The sequence below is a fragment of the Ziziphus jujuba genome, chromosome 12 (genome assembly GCF_031755915.1).
Source record: "Ziziphus jujuba cultivar Dongzao chromosome 12, ASM3175591v1".
NCBI classification, from domain to species: domain Eukaryota; kingdom Viridiplantae; phylum Streptophyta; class Magnoliopsida; order Rosales; family Rhamnaceae; genus Ziziphus; species Ziziphus jujuba.
Window position 1 is genome coordinate 6372100 of NC_083390.1, and position 20367 is coordinate 6392466.

At 35.9% G+C, this 20367-nt stretch overlaps 1 protein-coding gene across 2 annotated transcripts; it reads left to right on the forward strand.

The window, feature by feature from the left end:
• The first annotated feature begins 17112 nt into the window (after nucleotides 1–17112).
• Nucleotides 17113–20234, forward strand: LOC107428723 (uncharacterized). 2 transcript variants are annotated; one of them, XM_060813637.1, is made up of 8 exons: nucleotides 17113–17461; nucleotides 17586–17688; nucleotides 17787–17884; nucleotides 18068–18198; nucleotides 18300–18408; nucleotides 19018–19209; nucleotides 19305–19441; nucleotides 19643–20234. In XM_060813637.1, exons 1-8 carry the CDS (start codon nucleotides 17165–17167, stop codon nucleotides 19929–19931), a joined length of 1356 nt encoding a protein of 451 aa, XP_060669620.1. In that variant the 5' UTR covers nucleotides 17113–17164; the 3' UTR covers nucleotides 19932–20234. The 2 variants fall into 2 exon arrangements, with proteins under 2 accessions (XP_060669620.1, XP_048322456.1); XM_048466499.2 differs by having other exon boundaries at nucleotides 17114–17497.
• The last annotated feature ends 133 nt before the right edge of the window (nucleotides 20235–20367 follow it).

Below are 20367 nucleotides of genomic sequence, written 5' to 3' on the forward strand. Positions count from 1 at the left end.
AATAGTCTTTGTCTTTTGACACCAATCTAAACTGATTGATTATTGGTTTTGAATTTTTAAAATTGATTGAATCCAATTACTATGGCAAAAAAAAAAAAAAAAAAAAAAAACCATTCAAAAAAACCTATTCAGACAAATTGAATTGAAGTAGATTGGTTGAAGTAGATTGGTCAATTTGATTAGTTAATCAATTTTTTTGCAACACTTCTATATGTTTGAAGAACCATATTAAACAAAGTACCCCTATTTAAGGTGATATTTAAAGATAGCCAAAATGATATGACTTCTATTTTGCACACAGTATCTAAGTGACAAGTGATATCAATCAAGTCAATAAAATTGCAAACAAAACTTAATGACTAAAATTTAAAACCACCTTTAAACAAAGTTGACCTAAAAAAAAAATAAAAACCATAATAGTAACAAGTACAAAGTAAGTAACAATGGGTGAATCAAAGTTATAGTATGAGGGATTTTCTTTTAGGTTGCTCAATCCCATGACCTTTGGTTATACAACCTATTATTAAAAATATACATAATATATGAATATATATGTAGAATGAAGACACAAATAAAAATACAGAAAAATGATCAAATAAATAAATAAATAAATAAAAAAGATTGGGAACATGTATTTTTCTAGATTTGATATGCTTGTTGAAATATTGGTCCGAAGCCTGTGTGGTACCACAGTGTCCTTAAGACTATTCCCGTCCCACCTGTGTTGGTGTTTTCTGACGGCAGTCTCCCAGGATACAACGGATTCGAAATCTCAGACAAAACACCACCTGGATTTTCCTCGAACTTTCAAAGTACCTGATCTTTACCACACCCACTAACCAAAATGTGCAGAAAACTAATTTTTCTCTTTTTTTTTCTTTCCAATTTGATTTTCCCATTGGAATTATTATTCCAAAACTTGCTATCTTTACTAAAACTTCATCCATCAAGTCAAAACCCACGTTTGGAAAGTTAGAAGGCCACAAATAATGCACATAAAGGCCCATTAAAGTCCATTAATTCAAAATCATTCAAAATCAAAAAAACATTGCAAACGTTACAATCCCCCACATGAATGATTTGACTACTATGCAAGACTCTAGTGGTAAAGCTCTGCAGTTAGAATCTGCCTAGGATAGGTAAATGTTACTCTTTGAACCTTTTTTTGTGAGACTATATCTTTTTTACTAACTAATGGTAGATGCGATATCTTTGAACCATTTCGTCGTTTGTGTAAATGACACATAGTTCACACAGAATCCTTCCTGGTAAACTTCAGTTCTCACTGTTGTGTTCATTTTGGCCTTGAACATCTCTCTAGTTCTGCGAGAGTTTTTAGAGAATTGTGCTCTTAATAATTCTCCTTTGAAGCGGCCAATTTTCTCTCTCACATAGGTGATTCCTTTTCCAATGTAATCATCATCACTATGCAAAGATTACTATACACACACTTATAGGAGTCATTAAAAGCATACTTTATGCTTAACATCTTTCTATCACTGTTTCATCATAGGAATGGGCATAGGATTAACCCCTACAGTGAAACATACTAGTCTTTACAATTGCGTTGTCCCATTGAACCTAGATCTTGGGATCTTCAGTCAACTAGGTTGGGTTTCCATTGTATCAACTTTACTCGTGGGCTTTAATCCCATTTCTTTTGATGATTTTTCAACTAATTCTCTATTTAACTCTTTGGTTAGCGGATCCAAAATGTTATCTTTTGACTTTACATAGTCTATCAAGATAACTCCAGTTGAGATTAGTTATCTAATAGAATTATATCTACAACGAATATGTCTAGACTTTCCATTATACATAATATTTTGTGCCCTGCCAATAGCAGATTGACTATCACATTGTATACTTATTGTTGGCACAGGTTTGGGCCACCTTGGAATGTCTTCCAAAAATTGGCATAGCCATTCGGCCTCTTCACCACATTTATCTAATGCGATGAACTCAGATTCCATCGTGGATCGAGCTATTACTGTCTGTTTAGAGGATTTCCATGTTACGGCTGCACCCACTAATGTAAATACATAACCGCTAGTGGATTTTGAATCCTTGATATCTGATAATCCAATTTGCATCACTGTATACTTCTAATACAGACGGATATCTCGTATAGTGCAGTCCATATTCACGAGTATATTGTAAGTATCTTAATACTCTAACGATTCCTTTCCAATGATCATCATTCGGATTACTCGTGTATCTACTTAGTCTACTTATAGCGTAGGCTAAGTTTGGTCTTTTACAATTCATTAAGTACATCAGACTTCCAATCACCCTTGCATACTCGACTTGAGATACACTGTCTCTTTTATTCTTAGATAAATATAAACTCACATCTATGGGTGTTGTGACTATATTAGTATCGTCTTTACTAAACTTAGCTAATATTTTATCCACATAATGCATTTGACTAAGAATGATTCCATTTAAAGTCCTTGTGATTTTTATTCTTAAAATTACATTAGCAAGTCCCATGTCTTCCATATCAAATTTCGAATTTAACATGGCTTTCGTAGTTTGGATCATATGGTCGTCACTACCCACAATGAATATGTCATCTACATACAAGCAAAGAATGACATATCCATTCTCTGTATCCTTTACACAGATACACTTGTCACACTCATTTATCTTAAATCCATCACTCAGTATGGCATTATCAAATTTTTGATGCCATTGCTCTGCAGCTTGTTTAAGTTCATACAAGGACTTTACCAATCTACAGACTTTCTTTTCTTGTCTTGGAGCGGAGAAACCCTCGGATTGCTCCATGTAGATCTTTTCATCTAGATATCCATTAAGAAATGCTGTTTTCACATCCATTTGATGTACTTCTAGATCCCACAGTGCAGCAATCGCTAGTACCATCCTTATGGAATTTATTCTCGTTATTGGAGAATAAATGTCAAAGTAATCTAGACCTTCTTGTTGCTTGTATCCTTTAATTACAAGCCTTGCCTTGTATTTGTCTATAGTTCCATCTGCTTTCATCTTCCTATTAAAAATCTATTTGTAACCTAAAGGTTTACAACCTGGAGGAAGATCTACTAACTCCCAAGTGTGATTTTGTAAAATAGAATCTATCCCACTTTTCACAGCTTCTTTCCATAAATTCCCTTCAAGAGAATTTATAGCCTCTTGGAAGCTTTGAGGTTCACTTTCTAGTATATACGTAAGAAAATCCGGACCACAGGATTTTTCCATTCTTACTCTCTTGCTACATCTAAGTGCAACCTCTGTCCCAACATCAGTTTCTTGTTCTTGATCACTATCATGATTATCTTCATCGAGTATCATAAATTCGTTTCAACGAACTCGGTCCTTCTTCAACTTTATAAGGAAAAATATGTTCGAAAAATGATGCATTTCTCGATTCCATAATCGTATTTTTGTGTATATAAGGAATTTCTGACCTATACATGAGAAACTGATATGCACTACTATTTTGTGCATATCCTATGAAAATGCAATCAACTATTTTAGGACCTATCTTCATTCTCTTCGAAGTGGGTACTACAACGTTAGCTAGACACCCCCACACTCATTAGTAGTTATAGGAAGGTTGTCTTCCTTTCCATAATTCATAGGGTGTCTTTACTTGGTCCTTTCGGGGCACCTTATTTAAAAGGTCGTTTGCCGACAAAATGGCTTCCCCCCCCCCCCCCCCCCCACAAGGTCTGAGGTACTCTAGAACTTACCAACATTGCATTCATCATTTCTTTTAAAGTTCTATTTTTCCGTTCAGCCACACCATTTGATTGTGGCAAGTATGGTGGAGTATCTTCATGTATTATGTCATGTTGAGCACAATACTCTCCAAATGGAGTCACACTCTCCACCACGATCACTTCTGATTACTTTAATTTTTCGGGTGAGTTGATTTTCAACTTCCGTTTTATAGAGAATAAATTTCTCTATAGCCTCATCCTTGCTCTTAAGCAAGTACACATAGCAATATTTCGTGCTATCATCAATAAAGGTGATAAAATACTTATTACCACCTTTAGTTGGTGCAAATTTTAAATCACATACATCACTATGTATTAAATCCATTATTTTTTTCAATTGTTTGATATGATAATCTCATTAATTTTGCCCCTACACAAGTTTCACACTTATGTGTGGTATCAATATCAAACATGGGAATATGATTCGAGTTAATTAACCTCCGTAGAGAATTATAATTAACATAATCTAGTCTACCATGCCACAAAATGGAAGACCCAAGCAAGTAAACAGAAGAAGTACTAGCTTTATTATTAATATTCTTTGGCATTATAGTCATTACATTTAATTTGAACATACCATTGACTACATAGCCTTTTCACACAAACATCCCATACTCGGACAAGATAACCTTGTCTGACTCAAATACTAAGCGAAAACCATATTTGCTTAGCAACGATCCAGACACCAAATTTTTACGAATATCTGGAACATACAGTACATTATTCAAAGTCAGATCCTTCCCAGAGGTCATCTTCAGGACAATCTTGCCTTCCCCTTGGTTTTCTGAACATGCAGAATTCCCCATGAACAACTTCTCCCGATTTGCCTTTGGTTTGAAGGAGGTGAACATGCTTCTATCTGCACACACGTGGCGGGTGGCACCTGTATCTATCCACCACTCTCTTGGGTTAGAACCCACTAGGTTCACCTCTGAGACAACATCGCTTAGGTCAATTAAATCAACCTCTTTTGTGATGTGCTCCATCATCGTTGTCTCTATGTTCCTCTTTCTCTTCGGTGGTCTACAATCCACCGCTCTATGACCCATCTTGTCACAATTGAAACATTTTCCTTGGAACTTGGCCTTCTTGGAGATGCCTTCTTTAGGCCCTAACTTAGAACTTTTTCTAAGTTTCTTCTTGTTCTTGGAGCTACTACCATGCTCTACAACATTAGCCTTTATTCCAGCCTTCATGGATCTTCTATCAGACCTCCTATTGTCATCTTCTATTCAAAGCTTTCCAATAAGAGCCTCCATGTCCATTTCCTTTCTCTTGTGCTTAAGATAATTTCTGAAGTCTCCCCAACTAAGAGGCAGCTTCTCAATCATTTCAGCAACTTGCAAGGCTTCATTAATGAACATCCCTTCGGCAAGAAGTTCTTGGATGAGCACTTGCAGCTCATGTACTTGACTCATCAGTGGCTTGGTATCCACCATCATATAGTCCAAGAATTTACCTAACACAAACTTTCCGGATCCTGCATTCTCAGTCTTATATTTCTGATCCAGAGTTTTTCACAGCTCTTTTACTGATTTCGTGCCACAATACACTCCGTACAATGCATCAGATAGGCCATTCAGGACATACTTCTGACATAAATAATTGAAATTCTTCCACGCATCCACTGCTATCAGAGTTTCTTTGTCACTCTTTTCATCACTTGGTGGTTCGTCCTCAATTAGGAACCTCACAAGGCCTAGAGTAGTCAAGTAGAATAGCATTTTCTATTGACACCTCTTAAAATTTGCTCCATCGAACTTCTCAGGTCTTTCTACATGGCCTACAGGTGGAGGCACTTGAAAACAGGAGTCTGTGAAGGCACTTGTGCAGCAGGCACATCTCCACTAGCCATTCCTATATTTTTCACAAAAACAGAAATCAATTAGTTGTTATTTCTATTTCAACAAACTAATTTAACCCAATTTCCAAAAAAAAAACTACACAAAAATATGATTTTTAGGGTTTCTGTACACAGCACAAAAACTACTGTATACACCAACAAAATTACTGTTCACGTGTCATTGTTCATGTCCCTATGTGATGCCACCATGTGTCGCATTGAAGATCGACACATGCCCCACTCAGACGGCCACATGTCATCTGCTACAGATCGACACGTGGATCATCCTTAGCACGACATGTGGCTTGCTTTGAACATGACACATGTCACCTGTAACAGGTCGACACGCGGCATTAGTATAGGCCGACACGTGGCTCCTATGGAATCCGACACGTGGAGATGTGGTGACCGACATGTGGCTTCACTACTGTACGACACATGGCCTCGCTACGGTGAGCCATGTGTCGTCGTTTCATATTGCCACGTCGAGCTCTCTTATAGAGGCACGTGCATATCCAGTCGGGCCGAATTTCATTGGGCCTGGGTCTGGATTGGGCTTGGGCTGAATAGTAGCTTGTTCTAACCACGGGGTGGGCTTTGGAATTGGGCCAGGTTCATTAAAATTTAAAATTCAGGCCCATTGACCCATAAACCTATCCAAACCCGTTTTTTCGACCCGTTAACCCTTTTGCTGACCCATCTTCAACCTCCAGCTAGGTTTTTTTGACTCGGTTCACTATTTTTCTTGCTTTGTATACTATTCTGGCATCGGAAAATTGCCCGAAAAACACCAAAAGGTTTAGAATTTCATGGGCAACTCAATTTTACGAAAAAAATTTGATTCAAAACAAACCTAAATATTGCCCAAAAAATTCCAAACCCACAGGAAACAAATTTTTTTTTTTTTTCCATTTTTCAAACCCAATACACAAAAAATTTTTGAAAACTCTAAATACCATAAAATCATGGGCATCAAATTTACTAGAATAAAACAAAATAAATAATTAAAATAGAAACCCCTCACAAAGTTGTATACGGGTTTGAAGATAAGAAATTAAAAACGTAAAATATATAAATATATTGCTTTCATACCCAATAATAATAAAGAGATGAAATCATAGGCATGTATAAAAATAAAACCATTTAAATAAAATTCCTTTAATTAAACAAAACTTAAAATAACAACATACCCATTCATTAAATCTCCACGGATTGAAAGCAATTTTTTTTTTTTTTTTTACCTCAATCCCACATACATAAACATATATTCACAGAATAGTCTTAAGAATGTTATCAAAAATATACATAATATATGAATATATATGTGGAGTGAAGATACAAATAAAAATACAGAAAAATGATCAAATAAAAAAAATAAATAAATAAAAAAGATTGGGAACCTGTATTTTTCTAGATTTGATCTGTTTGTTGAAATATTGGTCCAAGGCCTATGTGGTACCACAGTGTCCTTAAGACTATTCCCGTCCCACCGGTGCTGACCTCTACACGAGAAACAGATATGCACTACTATTTTGTACATATCCTATGAAAATGCAATCAACTGTTTTAGGATCTATCTTCACTCTCTTCGGAGTGGGTACTACAATGTTAGCTAGACACCCCCACACTCGTAAGTAGTTATAGGAAGATTGTCTTCCTTTCCATAATTCATAGGGTGTCTTTACTTGGTCCTTTTGGGGCACCTTATTTAAAAGGTCATTTGCCGACAAAACGGTTTCCGCCCATAAGTTTTGAGGTACTCCAGAACGTATCAACATTGCATTCATCATTTCTTTTAAAGTTTTATTTTTCCGTTCAGCCACACCATTTGATTGTGGCGAGAATGGTGGAGTAACTTCATGCATTATGCCATGTTGAGCATAATACTCTCCAAATGGAGTCATATACGCTCCACCACGATCACTTCTGATTACTTTAATTTTTCGGATGAGTTGATTTTCAAGTTCTATTTTATAGAGAATAAATTTCTCTATAACCTCATCCTTACTCTTAAGCAGGTACACATAGCAATATTTCGTGCTATCATCAATAAAGGTGATAAAATACTTATTACCACCTCTAGTTGGTGCAAACTTTAAATCACAAACATCACTATGTATTAAATCCAAATGTTCATTATTTCTTTCAATTGTTTGATATGATAATCTCGTTAATTTTGCCTCTACACAAGTTTCACACTTATGTGTGGTATCAATATCGAACGTGGGAATATGATTCAAGTTAATTAACCTCCGCAGAGAATTATAATTAACATGACTTAGTCTACCATGCCACAAAATGGAAGACTCAAGCAAGTAAACGGAAGAAGTACTAGCTTGATTATTAATATTCTTTGGCATTACAGTCATTACATTCAATTTGAACATACCATTTACTACATAGCCTTTTCCCACAAACATCCCATACTTGGACAAGATAACCTTGTCTAACTCAAACACGAAGTGAAAACTATGTTTGCTTAGCAATGATCTAGACACCAAATTCTTACGAATATCTGGAACATCTACCTATCCTATGTAGGTTCCAACTGCAGAGCTTTACCACCAGAGTCTTGCATAGTAGTCAAATCATTCATGTGGAGGATTGTAACGTTTGCAACGTTTTTTTTTATTTTGAATGATTTTGAATTAATGGACTTTAATGTGCATTATTTGTGGCCTTTTAACTTTCTAAATGTGTGTTTTGACTTGATGGATGAATTTTTAGTGAAAAACAAGTTTTGGAATAATAATTCCCAACGAGAGAATCAATTTGAAAAGAAGAAAAAGAGAAAAATTAGTTTTCTGCAGATTTTGTTAGTGAGTGTGGTAAAGATCAGGTGTTCTGAAAGTTCGAGGGAAATCCAGGTGGTGTTTTGTCTGAGATTTTGAATCCGTTGTATCCTAGGAGACTGACGTCGAAAAACACCAGCACCGGTAGGACGGGAATAGTCTTAAGGACACTATGGTACTACACAGGCCTCGGACCAATATTTCAACAAGCAGATCAAATCTAGAAAAATACAGGTTCCCAATCTTTTTTATTTATTTATTTTTTTTATTTGATCATTTTCTGTATTTTTATTTGTATCTTCATTCCACATATATTATGTATATTTTTGATAACATTCTTAAGACTATTCCGTGAATATATGTTTATGTATGTGGGATTGAGAAAAAAAAAAAAAATTGCTTTCAACCCATGGAAATTTAATGAATGGGTATGTTGTTATTTTAAGTTTTGTTTAATTAAAGGAATTTTATTTAAATGGTTTTATTTTTATACATGCCTATGATTTCATCTCTTTATATTATTGGGTATGAAAGCAATATATTTATATATTTTATGTTTTTAATTTCTTATCTTCAAACCCGTATACAACTTGGTGAGGGGCTTCTAATTTAATTATTTATTTTGTTTTATTCTAGTAAATTTGATGCCCATCCAAGAAAAGCCTCCACGTCCATTTCCTTTCTCTTATGCTTAAGATAATTTCTGAAGTCTCCCTAACTAGGAGGCAGCTTCTCAATCATTGCAGCAACTTGAAAGGCTTCATTAATGAACATCCCTTCGGCAAGAAGTTCTTGGATGACCACTTGCAGCTCATGTACTTGACTCATCAGTGGCTTGGTATCCACCATCATATAGTCCAAGAATTTGCCTAACACAAATTTTTCGGACCCTGCATTCTCAGTCTTGTATTTCCGGTCCAGAGTTTCCCACAACTTTTTTACTAATTTCGTGCCACAATACACTCCGTATAAGGCATCAGATAGGCCATTCAGGATACAATTCCGACATAAATAATCAGAATTCTTCCACGCATCCACCGCTATCAGAGTTTCTTTGTCACTCTTTTCATCACTTGGTGGTTCGTCCTCAATTAGGAACCTCATAAGGCCCAGAGTAGTCAAGTAGAACAACATTTTCTATTGGTACTTTTTAAAATTTGCTCCATCGAACTTCTCAGGTCTTTCTACATGGCCTGCAGGTGGAGGCACTTGAAAAACAGAAGTCTGTGAAGGCACTTGTGCAGCAGGCACATCTCCACTAGCCATTCCTGTATTTTTCACAAAAACATAAATCAATTAGTTGTTATTTCTATTTCAACAAACTAATTTAACCCAATTTCCAAAAGGAAAATACACAAAAATGTGATTTTTAGGGTTTCTGTATACACCACAAAAATTACTGTATACACTATACACCACAAAAATTACTGTATACACCCACAAAATTATTGTTCATGTGTCATTGTTCATGCGTACTATTTAATGTCACGTGTCCCCATGTGATACCGCCACGTGTTGCATTGAAGACCGACACATGCCACACTCTCGGATGGCCACGTGTCATATGCTACAAATAGACACATGGATCATCCTTAGCACGACATGTGGCTTGCTTTGAACGTGACACGTGTCACCTGTAACAGGTCGACATGTGGCACTAGCAAAGGCCAACATGTGGCTCCTATGGAATCCGACACGTGGAGATGTGGTGACCGACATGTGGCTTGACTACTGTACGACATGTGGCCTCGCCTCGGTGAGTCATGTGTCGTCGTTTCATATTGCCACGTGGAGCTCTCTTACAGAGACATGTGCCATATCCAGTTGGGCCGAATTTCATTGGGCCTGGGTCTGAATTGGGCTTGGGCTGAATAGTAGTCTGTTCTAACCAAGGACTGGGCTTTGGGAGCAGGTCCATTAAAATTTAAAATTCAGGCTCATTGGCCTAGAAACCTATTCAAACCCGTTTTTCCGACCCGTTAACCCTTTTTCTAGTCCTTCTCCAACCTGCAGCCGGGTTTTTTTAGCCCGTTTCACTGGTAAACGGATTTTTTGACCTGGTTCACTATTTTTCTTGCTTTTTACACTATTTTGACACCGAAAAATTGCCAGAAAAATACCAAAAAGTTTAGAATTTCATGGGCAACTCAATTTTAGGAAAAAATTTTGTTTTAAAACAAAACTAAATATTGCCCAAAAAATTCCAAACCCACGGAAAACAAAATAAATAATTAAAATAGAAGCCCCTCACCAAGTTGTATACAAATTTGAAGATAAGAAATTAAAAACATAACATATATAAATATATTGCTTTCATACCCAATAATAATAAAGAGATGAAAGCATGGGCATGTATAAAAATAAAACCAGTTAAATAAAATTCGTTTAATTAAACAAAAATCACAAGTTCTGACGACCATACGATTCGAACTACAAAAGCCATGTTAAATTCTAAATTTGATATGAAAGACATGGGACTTGCTGATGTAATTTTAGGAATAAAAATCACAAGGACTTCGAATAGAATCATTCTTTGTCAAATGCATTATGTGGATAAAATATTGGCTAAGCTTAGTAAAGACGATACTAATATAGCCAGAGCACCCATAGATGTGAGTTTACACTTATCCAAGAATAAAGGAGATAGTGTATCTCTAAGTCGAGTATGCAAGGGTGATTGGAAATCTGATGTACTTAATGAATTGTACAAGACCAGACTTAGCCTACGCTATAAGTAAACTAAGTAGATACATGAGTAATCTGAATGATGATCATTGGAAATGAATCGTTAGAGTATTAAGATACTTACGATATACATGTGAATATCGACTACACTATACGAGATATCTGTCTGTATTGGAAGGATGCAATGATGTAAATTGGATATCAGATATCAAGAATTCAAAATCTACTAGCGGCTACGTAACGTTTTTATGAACGTTATAAGAAGTAGTTATAAGAAATTATAAGAAGGACTGAGTTCGTCGAAATGAACTTATGTTACTATCGGTGAAGATAATCATGATAGTGATCAAGAACAAAAAACTAATGTTGAGACGGAGGTTGCACTTAGACGTAGCAAGAGAGTAAGAATGGAAAAATCCTATGGTCCGGATTTTCTTACGTATATGCTAGAAAGTAAACCTCAAAGCTTCCAAGAGGCTATAAATTATCCTGAAGGGAATTTATGGAAAGAAGTTGTGAAAAGTGAGATAGATTCTATTTTACAAAATCACACTTGGGAGTTAGTAGATCTTCCTCCAGGTTTTCAGAGTACCTGATCTTTACCACACTCACTAACCAAAATCTGCAGAAAACTAATTTTTCTCTTTCTCTTCTTTTCAAATTGATTCTCCCGTTGGGAATTATTATTCCAAAACTTGTTTTTTACTAAAAATTCATCCATGAAGTCAAAACCCACGTTTGGAAAGTTAAAATGCCACAAATAATGCACATAAAGGCCCATTAAAGTCCATTAATTCAAAATCAAAAAAACGTTGCAAACGTTACAATCCTCCACATGAATGATTTCACTATTACGCAAGACTCTGGTGGTAAAGCTCTATAGGTGGAATCTGCATAGGATAGGTAGATGTTACTCTTTGAACTTTCCCTTGTGAGACTATATCTTCTTTACTGGCTAATGGTAGATGCGATATCTTTGAAACATTTCGTCATTTGTATAAATGACAACATAGTTCACACAGAATCCTTCCTGGTACACTTCAGTTCTCACTATCGTACAGTAGTGAAGCGACGTGTCAGTCACCATATCTCCAAGTGTCGGTTTCCATGGGAGCCACGTGTCGGCCTTTGCTAGTGCCACGTGTCGACCTGTTACAGGTGACACGTGTCACGTTCAAAGCAAGCCACATGTCGTGCTAAGGATGATCCATGTGTCTATCTGTAGCATATTACACGTGGCCGTCCGAGAGTGTGGCACGTGTCGGTCTTCAGTGCGACACGTGGTGGTATCACATGGGGACACGGGCAGTGAACAGTGACAGTGAGCAGTATGCATGAACAATGACACATGAACTGTAATTTTATGGGTGTGTACAGTAATTTTTATGGTGTATACAAAAATCCTAAAAATCATATTTTTGTGTATTTTTCTTTTGGAAATTGGTTTAAATTAGTTTGTTGAAATAGAAATGACAACTAATTGAATTCTATTTTTGTGAAAAATACAGGAATGGCTAGTGGAGATGTGCCTGCTGCACAAATGCCTTCACCGACCCCTGTTTTTCAAGTGCCTCCACCTGTAGGCCATGTAGAAAGACTTGAGAAGTTCGATGGAGCTAATTTTAAGAGGTGGCAACAGAAAATGCTATTCTACTTGACTGCTCTGGGCCTAAAGTAGGCATCTCCAAAAAGGCCAAGTTCCAAGGAAAATTTTTTAATTGTGACAAGATGGGTCACAGAGCTGCAGATTGTAGACTGCCGAAGAGAAAGAGGAACATAGAGACAATGATGATGGAGCACATCACAAGAGAGGTTGATGAAATTGACCTAAGCGCTGTTGTCTCTGAGGTGAACCTAGTGGGTTCTAACCTAAGAGAGTGGTGGATATATATAGGCGCAACCCGCCATGTGTGTGCATATAGAAGCATGTTCACCTTCTTCGAATCAAATGCAAATGGGGAAAAGTTGTTCATGGGGAATTCTGCATATTCAGAAATCTAAGGGGAAGGCAAGATTGTCCTGAAGATGACCTCTAGGAAGGATCTAGCTTTGAATAATGCACTGTATGTTCAAGATATTCGTAAGAATTTGGTGTCTGGATCATTGCTAAGCAAACATGGTTTTCGCTTAGTGTTTGAGTCAGACAAGGTTATCTTGTCCAAGTATGGGATGTTTGTGGGAAAGGGCTATGTAGTCAATGGTATGTTCAAATTGAATGTAATGACTGTAATGCCAAAGAATATTAATAATAAAACTAGTACTTCTTCCGTTTACTTTCTTGAGTCTTCTATTTTGTGGCATGGTAGACTAGGTCATGTTAATTATAATTCTCTATGGAGGTTAATTAACTTGAATCATATTCCCACGTTTGATATTGATACCACACATAAGTGTGAAATTTGTATAGAGGCAAAATTAACAAGATTATCATATCAAACAATTGAAAGAAACAATGAACCTTTGGATTTAATACATAGTGATGTATGTGATTTAAAGTTTGCACCAACTAGAGGTGGTAATAAGTATTTTATCATCTTTATTGATGATAGCACAAAATATTGCTATGTGTACTTGCTTAAGAGCAAGGATGAGGCTATAGAGAAATTTATTCTCTATAAAACGGAAGTTGACTTGTCACAATTGAAACATTTTCCTTGGAACTTGGCCTTCTTGGAGATGCCTCCTTTAGGCCATAATTTGGAACTCTTTCTAGGTTTCTTCTTGTTCTTGGAGCTACTACCATGCTCTACAACATTAGCCTTTATTCATGCCTTCATGGATCTTCTAACAGACCTTCTATTGGCATCTTCTATTCGAAGCTTTCCAATAAGAGCCTCCATGTCCATTTCCTATCTCTAGTGCTTAAGAGAATTTCTGAAGTCTTCCCAACTAGGAGGCAGCTTCTCCATGTCCATCGAGAAATGCATCATTTTTACCACACAGGTTTCGAACCAATATTTCAACAAGCAGATCAAATCTTGAAAAATACAGGTTCCCAATCTTTTTTATTTATTTATTTTTTTTATTTGATCATTTTTTTTGTATTTTTATTTGCATCTTCATTCCACATATATATTCATATATTATGTATATTTTTAATAACATTCTTAAGACTATTCCCGTCCCATTGGTGCTGGTGTTTTCCTACGGTAGTCTCCTAGAATACAACAAATTCGAAATCTCAGACAAACCACCATCTGGATTTCTTTCGAACTTTCAGAGTAATTGATTTTTACCACACTTACTAACCAAAATATGCAGAAAACTAATTTTTCTCTTTTTTTTTCTTTCCAATTTGATTTTCCCGTTGGGAATTATTATTCCAAAACATGTTTTTTTACTAAAAATTCATCCATCAAGTCAAAACCCACTTTGGAAAGTTAAAAGGCCACAAATAATGCACATAAAGGCCCATTAAAGTCCATTAATTCAAAATCATTCCAAAAAAAAAAAAAAAAAAAACATTGCAAACGTTACACAACCTTCTCCATACAAGTAAGATTTGATTGTTATCTTCTCTGAAGCATATTGCCATGCATTGCAGCTAAGACTGAATTTCATGAGGTTCGGTCGGAACTATCTTGACTCTCCATAAAAAATAAAAAAAAATTTCAAAATGTTCTAGAAAAGTCTAAAGTATTTTAGGTCCTTACTATCTTAGAATAATCCTTTTTTATTTAATAATAGTTGCATTGCGCACAAACAGCCTCTAGGAAACGAGGATTAAGGAAGAGTCTTTTCCCCCATTACATCAGCATCTACGAAGCTCAATATTTTTGTGAAGAAGAGTATATAGTAGAAAGATCAAAAGAAAGACTATAGTTAATAGAACGAGCATATTTGGTTATCCTATCAGCTAGCCTAGTAGCAGTCTAAGTTCCCCATGCAAAGGTCCAACTAGATGATTCAAAATGGACGAATAAGAAGGATATCATGTCTGGTGTTCCAATCACATGGGTCAAAATTGTCATTGACTTCCTTAACAACTAATTTAGCATCAGAAGACCATTGAAGGTTCTTTTAACCTTGTTGAGTTGCCACCTTATATGCCTAGGTCAAACAACTGACTTCAACAATATGGAGAGATACAGTATGAAAGCGATGCGAGGCAATAAAGATGAGCTTCCCCATAAAAATCACATACAACATCACACCAGTTGCCTGTCCATCTTTGTAAGCAGCATCCATGTAGACTTCCATTCGCCTCTATCCGAAGGTGTCCATCCGCTAATCATCTCCTCTAATTCACCGGATTCAATTTCTTCCCTACCATTGCACAGAACTTATCAACCATCTTTCAAACAGGGTTGTTGCCTCCATAACATTTTGCTTCTTTTCAAAGAGTGATTCATTCTTGAGATTCTAGATATTGTAGAACAATGTCACCATAAACACCACACTAAAGTTTCTGTCAGGAAACAAAGGACCTAGACCTTTCGAAGCATTGACACATCCTTCTGCCATCTTCTACAAGTTATCAACGTGCCACCTATCCAAATTAAAGCTCCATCTACTAGAGAAACCAATCAATTTCACATCAACACATTGTTTAAATGAGTGGAACAGTGTCTTTGAATCTTCTCCACATAGGCTATAGGCTCTATCTGCTCTTTTGATATGTTAGGCTACCAACATCTTTGTAGGAAGGACATCAACTTTAACTCCATAGAAAAAAATTCAATCGTTCATGAAGTTTAAGCTTCTAAAGCTTCTTCCAAAAAGGATCTTCTACTGAATTCTCCAATCAATGAGTTAAATAGCAATTATCAATTGAAAAGTTCCCTAAGTTATTACCAATCCATAGGAGCTTATCTTGGCAATGTATTGTGGGCCAGGGAATAGCCAAGATATTAGTTGCTGATTACTCATTGAAAATATTTCTTATCGGTGCCTTATTCCATCCATTATGATTAATATTCCTAAATTCATCCACTCTTCTCCATCTCATTGCATCAACTCCCTCCTTTGTTAAAGGAATGAACCTCGGGCGGCTGGGGATCATTCCAAGGCTCTATATAAAATCCATCTCCAAGCTGAAAACAAGCACCCTTACATAACATTTTCCTAGCTTTGTAAATTCCTTTTCTAGATTCTCAAGCATCCGTTTAGAGGAACATCCTCAAAGAATGAATGTCTTGAGAGATATTTAGCCTTAAGCATCTTTGTCCAAAGTACCTCCTCTCCACTAGCAAGTTTTCAGGCTATCTTAGCTAACAGGGCAAGATTCATATCTTCAAAAGGCTGAAACCCCAGTCCCTCGATTTCCTTTAGTTTGCATAACTATTCCCAAGACTTCAATGCCATATAAATTTCCTCATTTCTTATTGGAACTCACCAGAATTTACCAATAAGGGAATCCATATCATGGGAAACTAAAACAAGGAGGTTAAATGTGAACATAACATAAGTTGGGATAGTTTGGATTACAGATTTAATACAAATTAAAATTTAATAGATATTTTTGAAATTTTAAAAAAATTCTAATGGAAATTTTGAAAATAATAGTATATATTTATGGAAATTTTGACCAAATTATAAATGAATTTCCATGTAAATATATAAATATATGAGTAAAAAACTTTATGTAAATATTAGAAATTTCAATAGAAATTATGAAAATTTTATCTATTTTTTGGAATACTTATTGAAAAAATAAAAATTTAAAAGGAATATCACGCAATTTATTAACATTTTAAGGCTTTTGTACACTAAGCTTTACGTATCATCATTGCCGCCAAAAAAAATAAAATAAATAAATAAAATTCAAAAGTGGTCTCGCCATCATTTAATAATATTTATAAATTTAACTTGCAAAGAGGGTTAAAATGAAAGAAAATGAAACATAGAAATGCTATAATGAAATTTTTCTAAAATTGAAAATTGAAAATTGAAAAAAAAAAATTTGAAATGTATTTGTGCAAAAAATTCAAAATAGAAGTAGGCAAAGTGATATAAAATTTAATTATACTTTTTTATTTTTAATTTTTGCTTTTTAATTTTTATCTTTATTTTTTTGCTTGATTATTTTTTATTTTTTGCTGTTATAGTTGATAAAACCCGCACCCAAAGAAAAACCCAGAAAAGCTTTGGGCGTGAAAATGGCTGTGGAGATGGGGTGTATGTGGATGAGGCGCATACTGAGACCAAACCCTCTTCCTCTGTTAACTCCTTCGCCTCCCATGGCGATTCCGCTGCATGAAAACCCAATTCTTAACACTTCCCTTAAACCACAACCTAACCTCCTCCATCTTTTCTCTTCCACTCACCGTCGTTCGTTTTCAACATCCACTGCTCCTTCTCGACCAGGTCCTGTTGTTTCCTTCGATGACGATTCCTCTGATTTGGGTTGCTTTGGAGGCGGTGAAGATATTGGAATTTCAGAGGAGAGCACAAAGGTGCTTCTCAAGGGCATGAAATATACTGAGCTTGAAGTATGGTTTATTTTTATTTTCCACTTTTTACCAGATTTGCTTGTTCTTCGCTTATTCTGATCTTGAGGGCATGGTGGGTTTTTGACAGAAATGGGTCCAATCACATGGGTATAGGCCTGGCCAGGCTTTAATGCTGTGGAAACGAATGTATGGGAACGGCATCTGGGCACATCACTGTGAAGAGTTAGAAGGTTGTTCCTTGCTTCTTTGTTCTCTACTATTTTCATTATGCAAATTTGTTAATAAGCATATTAATTTATTGTATTAGTTTTGGGTATTTAAAATGTAGGTTTGAATAAAGATTTTAAGAAAATGTTGAGTGAGAATGCAGAATTCAAGGCATTATCCTTGAAGAGAATACTCACAGCATCTGATGGAACTAAGAAGGTAGATAATAATCATTTCCTTTTGTAGATTGTTATGCTTTAAGTACATTCATTTTTAACGTCTTTTGTACCGTCTATGCTATTTGGTTTTGCTTGGATTGAACCTACATGGTATGTAACTTATGTTGAATTCTGGTTGTTTATGAATATTCTCATTGATTGTGAAATTCACAGGAGGTTTCAGATTTTATTCACGTTGAAAGATGGATTGGTAATAGAGACTGTTGTCATACCTTGTGATAGAGGCCGTAATACTGTTTGCGTTTCGAGTCAAGTGGGTTGTGCTATGAATTGTCAGTTCTGCTACACTGGCAGGCAAGTTTCATTTTCTTTCCTCCTTCAAGCCCTGGTTCTATTGTCCTCTAAATTCTGATGGTCTAAGCTGCATGCTTATCATAAATCCCTCTAATTTGCAGGATGGGTTTAACGAGACATCTGACTGCTGCTGAGATAGTGGAGCAGGCTGTGTTTGCGAAGCGGTTGCTCACTAGTGAAGTTGGTTCAATTACAAATGTTGTATTCATGGTAGGTTAGAAAAGGTCTTTGAACAGCTAGAACTTTTGTTAGCATATATAGTACCGGATGGGTCTTGTTTTTGTCAACTGGGGCCAAGTAGTTTACTTAACCTTTTCGCAATGATTTTTTCTTTTAGTATTGTTCAGTTCAATGAGCATAATTGATTTTGTGTTCATGAAGCACAGTTTGTATGCAACCAAATTGGACTGATTTGTTCTTGCAGTTTACATATCCTAAAGCATTTGTTATGTTTCTTTACTTTGAGAATAGTACATGTGCTTTGTTGGTCTTCTTGTTGAAAAAAGAAAAGTGCTTCTTTAGTCCTCTTGTTAGATAATATGTGCTTCTTTTGGTCTTCTTATAGAAAAAGAAAGGTGCTGTTTTGTCAAATATAAAATCAGCTTCGTGGATCCCATGTGCTTTTTATTCTCTGCATTCAGTATGTGATAAGTAAACATGGATGTTTTTGTTTAAAATACTTTTGATTTTGTGATCTATTCTCTGGGACATGTTTTCCCTGCTTCAGATTCTAAACTACTTAACTTGTAGATTCATAGGAGGAAAAGAATAAGGTGAAATTGGAATATTTACTTTGCTTCTCTATAATTATGTTCATAGGGAATGGGAGAACCACTTCACAACATTGACAATGTCATCCAAGCTGTAGATATAATGGTGCATGAGCAAGGCCTTCATTTCAGTCCTCGCAAGGTCACTGTTTCAACAAGTGGGCTTGTACCCCAGCTGAGGCGTTTCCTTCATGAGTCTAACTGTGCTTTGGCTGTTAGTTTGAATGCAACAACAGATGAGGTTTTTCCTTTCAACTTTATTTTAGTTGGCAAGTCATTTACATACATGTACAAACTACTGTGTGATTTGACTTTCCGTAACTATAAATGCTGCAGGTCAGGAACTGGATTATGCCAATCAACCGGAAATATAAATTAGCACTGCTTCTTCAGACCCTGAGGGAGGAGCTTCAATTCAAGCATAACTACAAAGTACTATTTGAATATGTAATGCTTGCAGGTGTTAATGACAGGTAGATTAACTTCCATATTTCTGCATTTTGTTTGAATAACATCCAAAGTGCTATCATTGATCCCATTGCAATTCTATATCCAAATCGGATTGGATGCCAATAATTCAAAATTTAGGATTATCGTGTCTTAAAAAGCATTTGAATGTTTATTGTATATGTTGATGTTTTTGTTTGAGATTCTGCATTAATTACCTTTTGCAGCAATGAGGATGCAAGGCGGCTTATTAATCTTGTCAAGGGCATTCCGTGCAAGATCAATCTCATCTCATTCAATCCTCATAGTGGCTCCCTGTTCAGACCTACCAGTGATGAGAGAATGATCGAGTTTCGAAATCTTTTGGCCGAAGCAGGTTGTACTGTTTTCTTACGACTGAGTAGAGGTGATGATCAGATGGCTGCTTGTGGTCAGCTCGGCAATCCTGGTACAATTCAGGCTCCCTTACTCCGTGTACCAGAGCAATTTCAAAGGGTAATGGAAGTTTCTGCATAATCCTGCGGATAACCATGGCAAAGGCTGGTGTTGTAGCTAATTCTTGCACCAAAGACAAAAAAGAAGGGCTTGTTAGTGAATCAGATTACTAGAATGGTGGAATGACATACCCTTTTTGCATGGTACTTCACATGTAACAGAACTTGGGGTCTAACTCTCAGGCCTTCTTTTAGCTCCCAATTTGACTTCCCATGGTCTCTTGAGCTTACTCTAACTAGCTTCCACATATACGGGCATAGGTCCCATCAAACACGTGGCTGTTTCTTTTATTATTAATTTTTTACTTCATACTTTATATTTTCATCTCTAATTTTTGTATTTTTGGGGTTTTGGAGCTCTGTTTTCTCTTATTGAACCTGTAATAAGAAACTCCCAATCAATAGTCACACATAAAGAGAGGGTAGTTAATAATATAATTAAAAATTAATTAGAGTAT

Coding starts and splice junctions, on each gene's coding strand:
- LOC107428723 (XM_048466499.2), top strand. CDS start 17,165: ATGGCTGTGGAGATGGGGTGTATGTGGATGAGGCGCATACTGAGACCA. Junction 17,689..17,786: donor TCACTGTGAAGAGTTAGAAG/GTTGTTCCTTGC, acceptor TTTAAAATGTAG/GTTTGAATAAAGATTTTAAG. Junction 17,885..18,067: donor CATCTGATGGAACTAAGAAG/GTAGATAATAAT, acceptor AGGAGGTTTCAG/ATTTTATTCACGTTGAAAGA.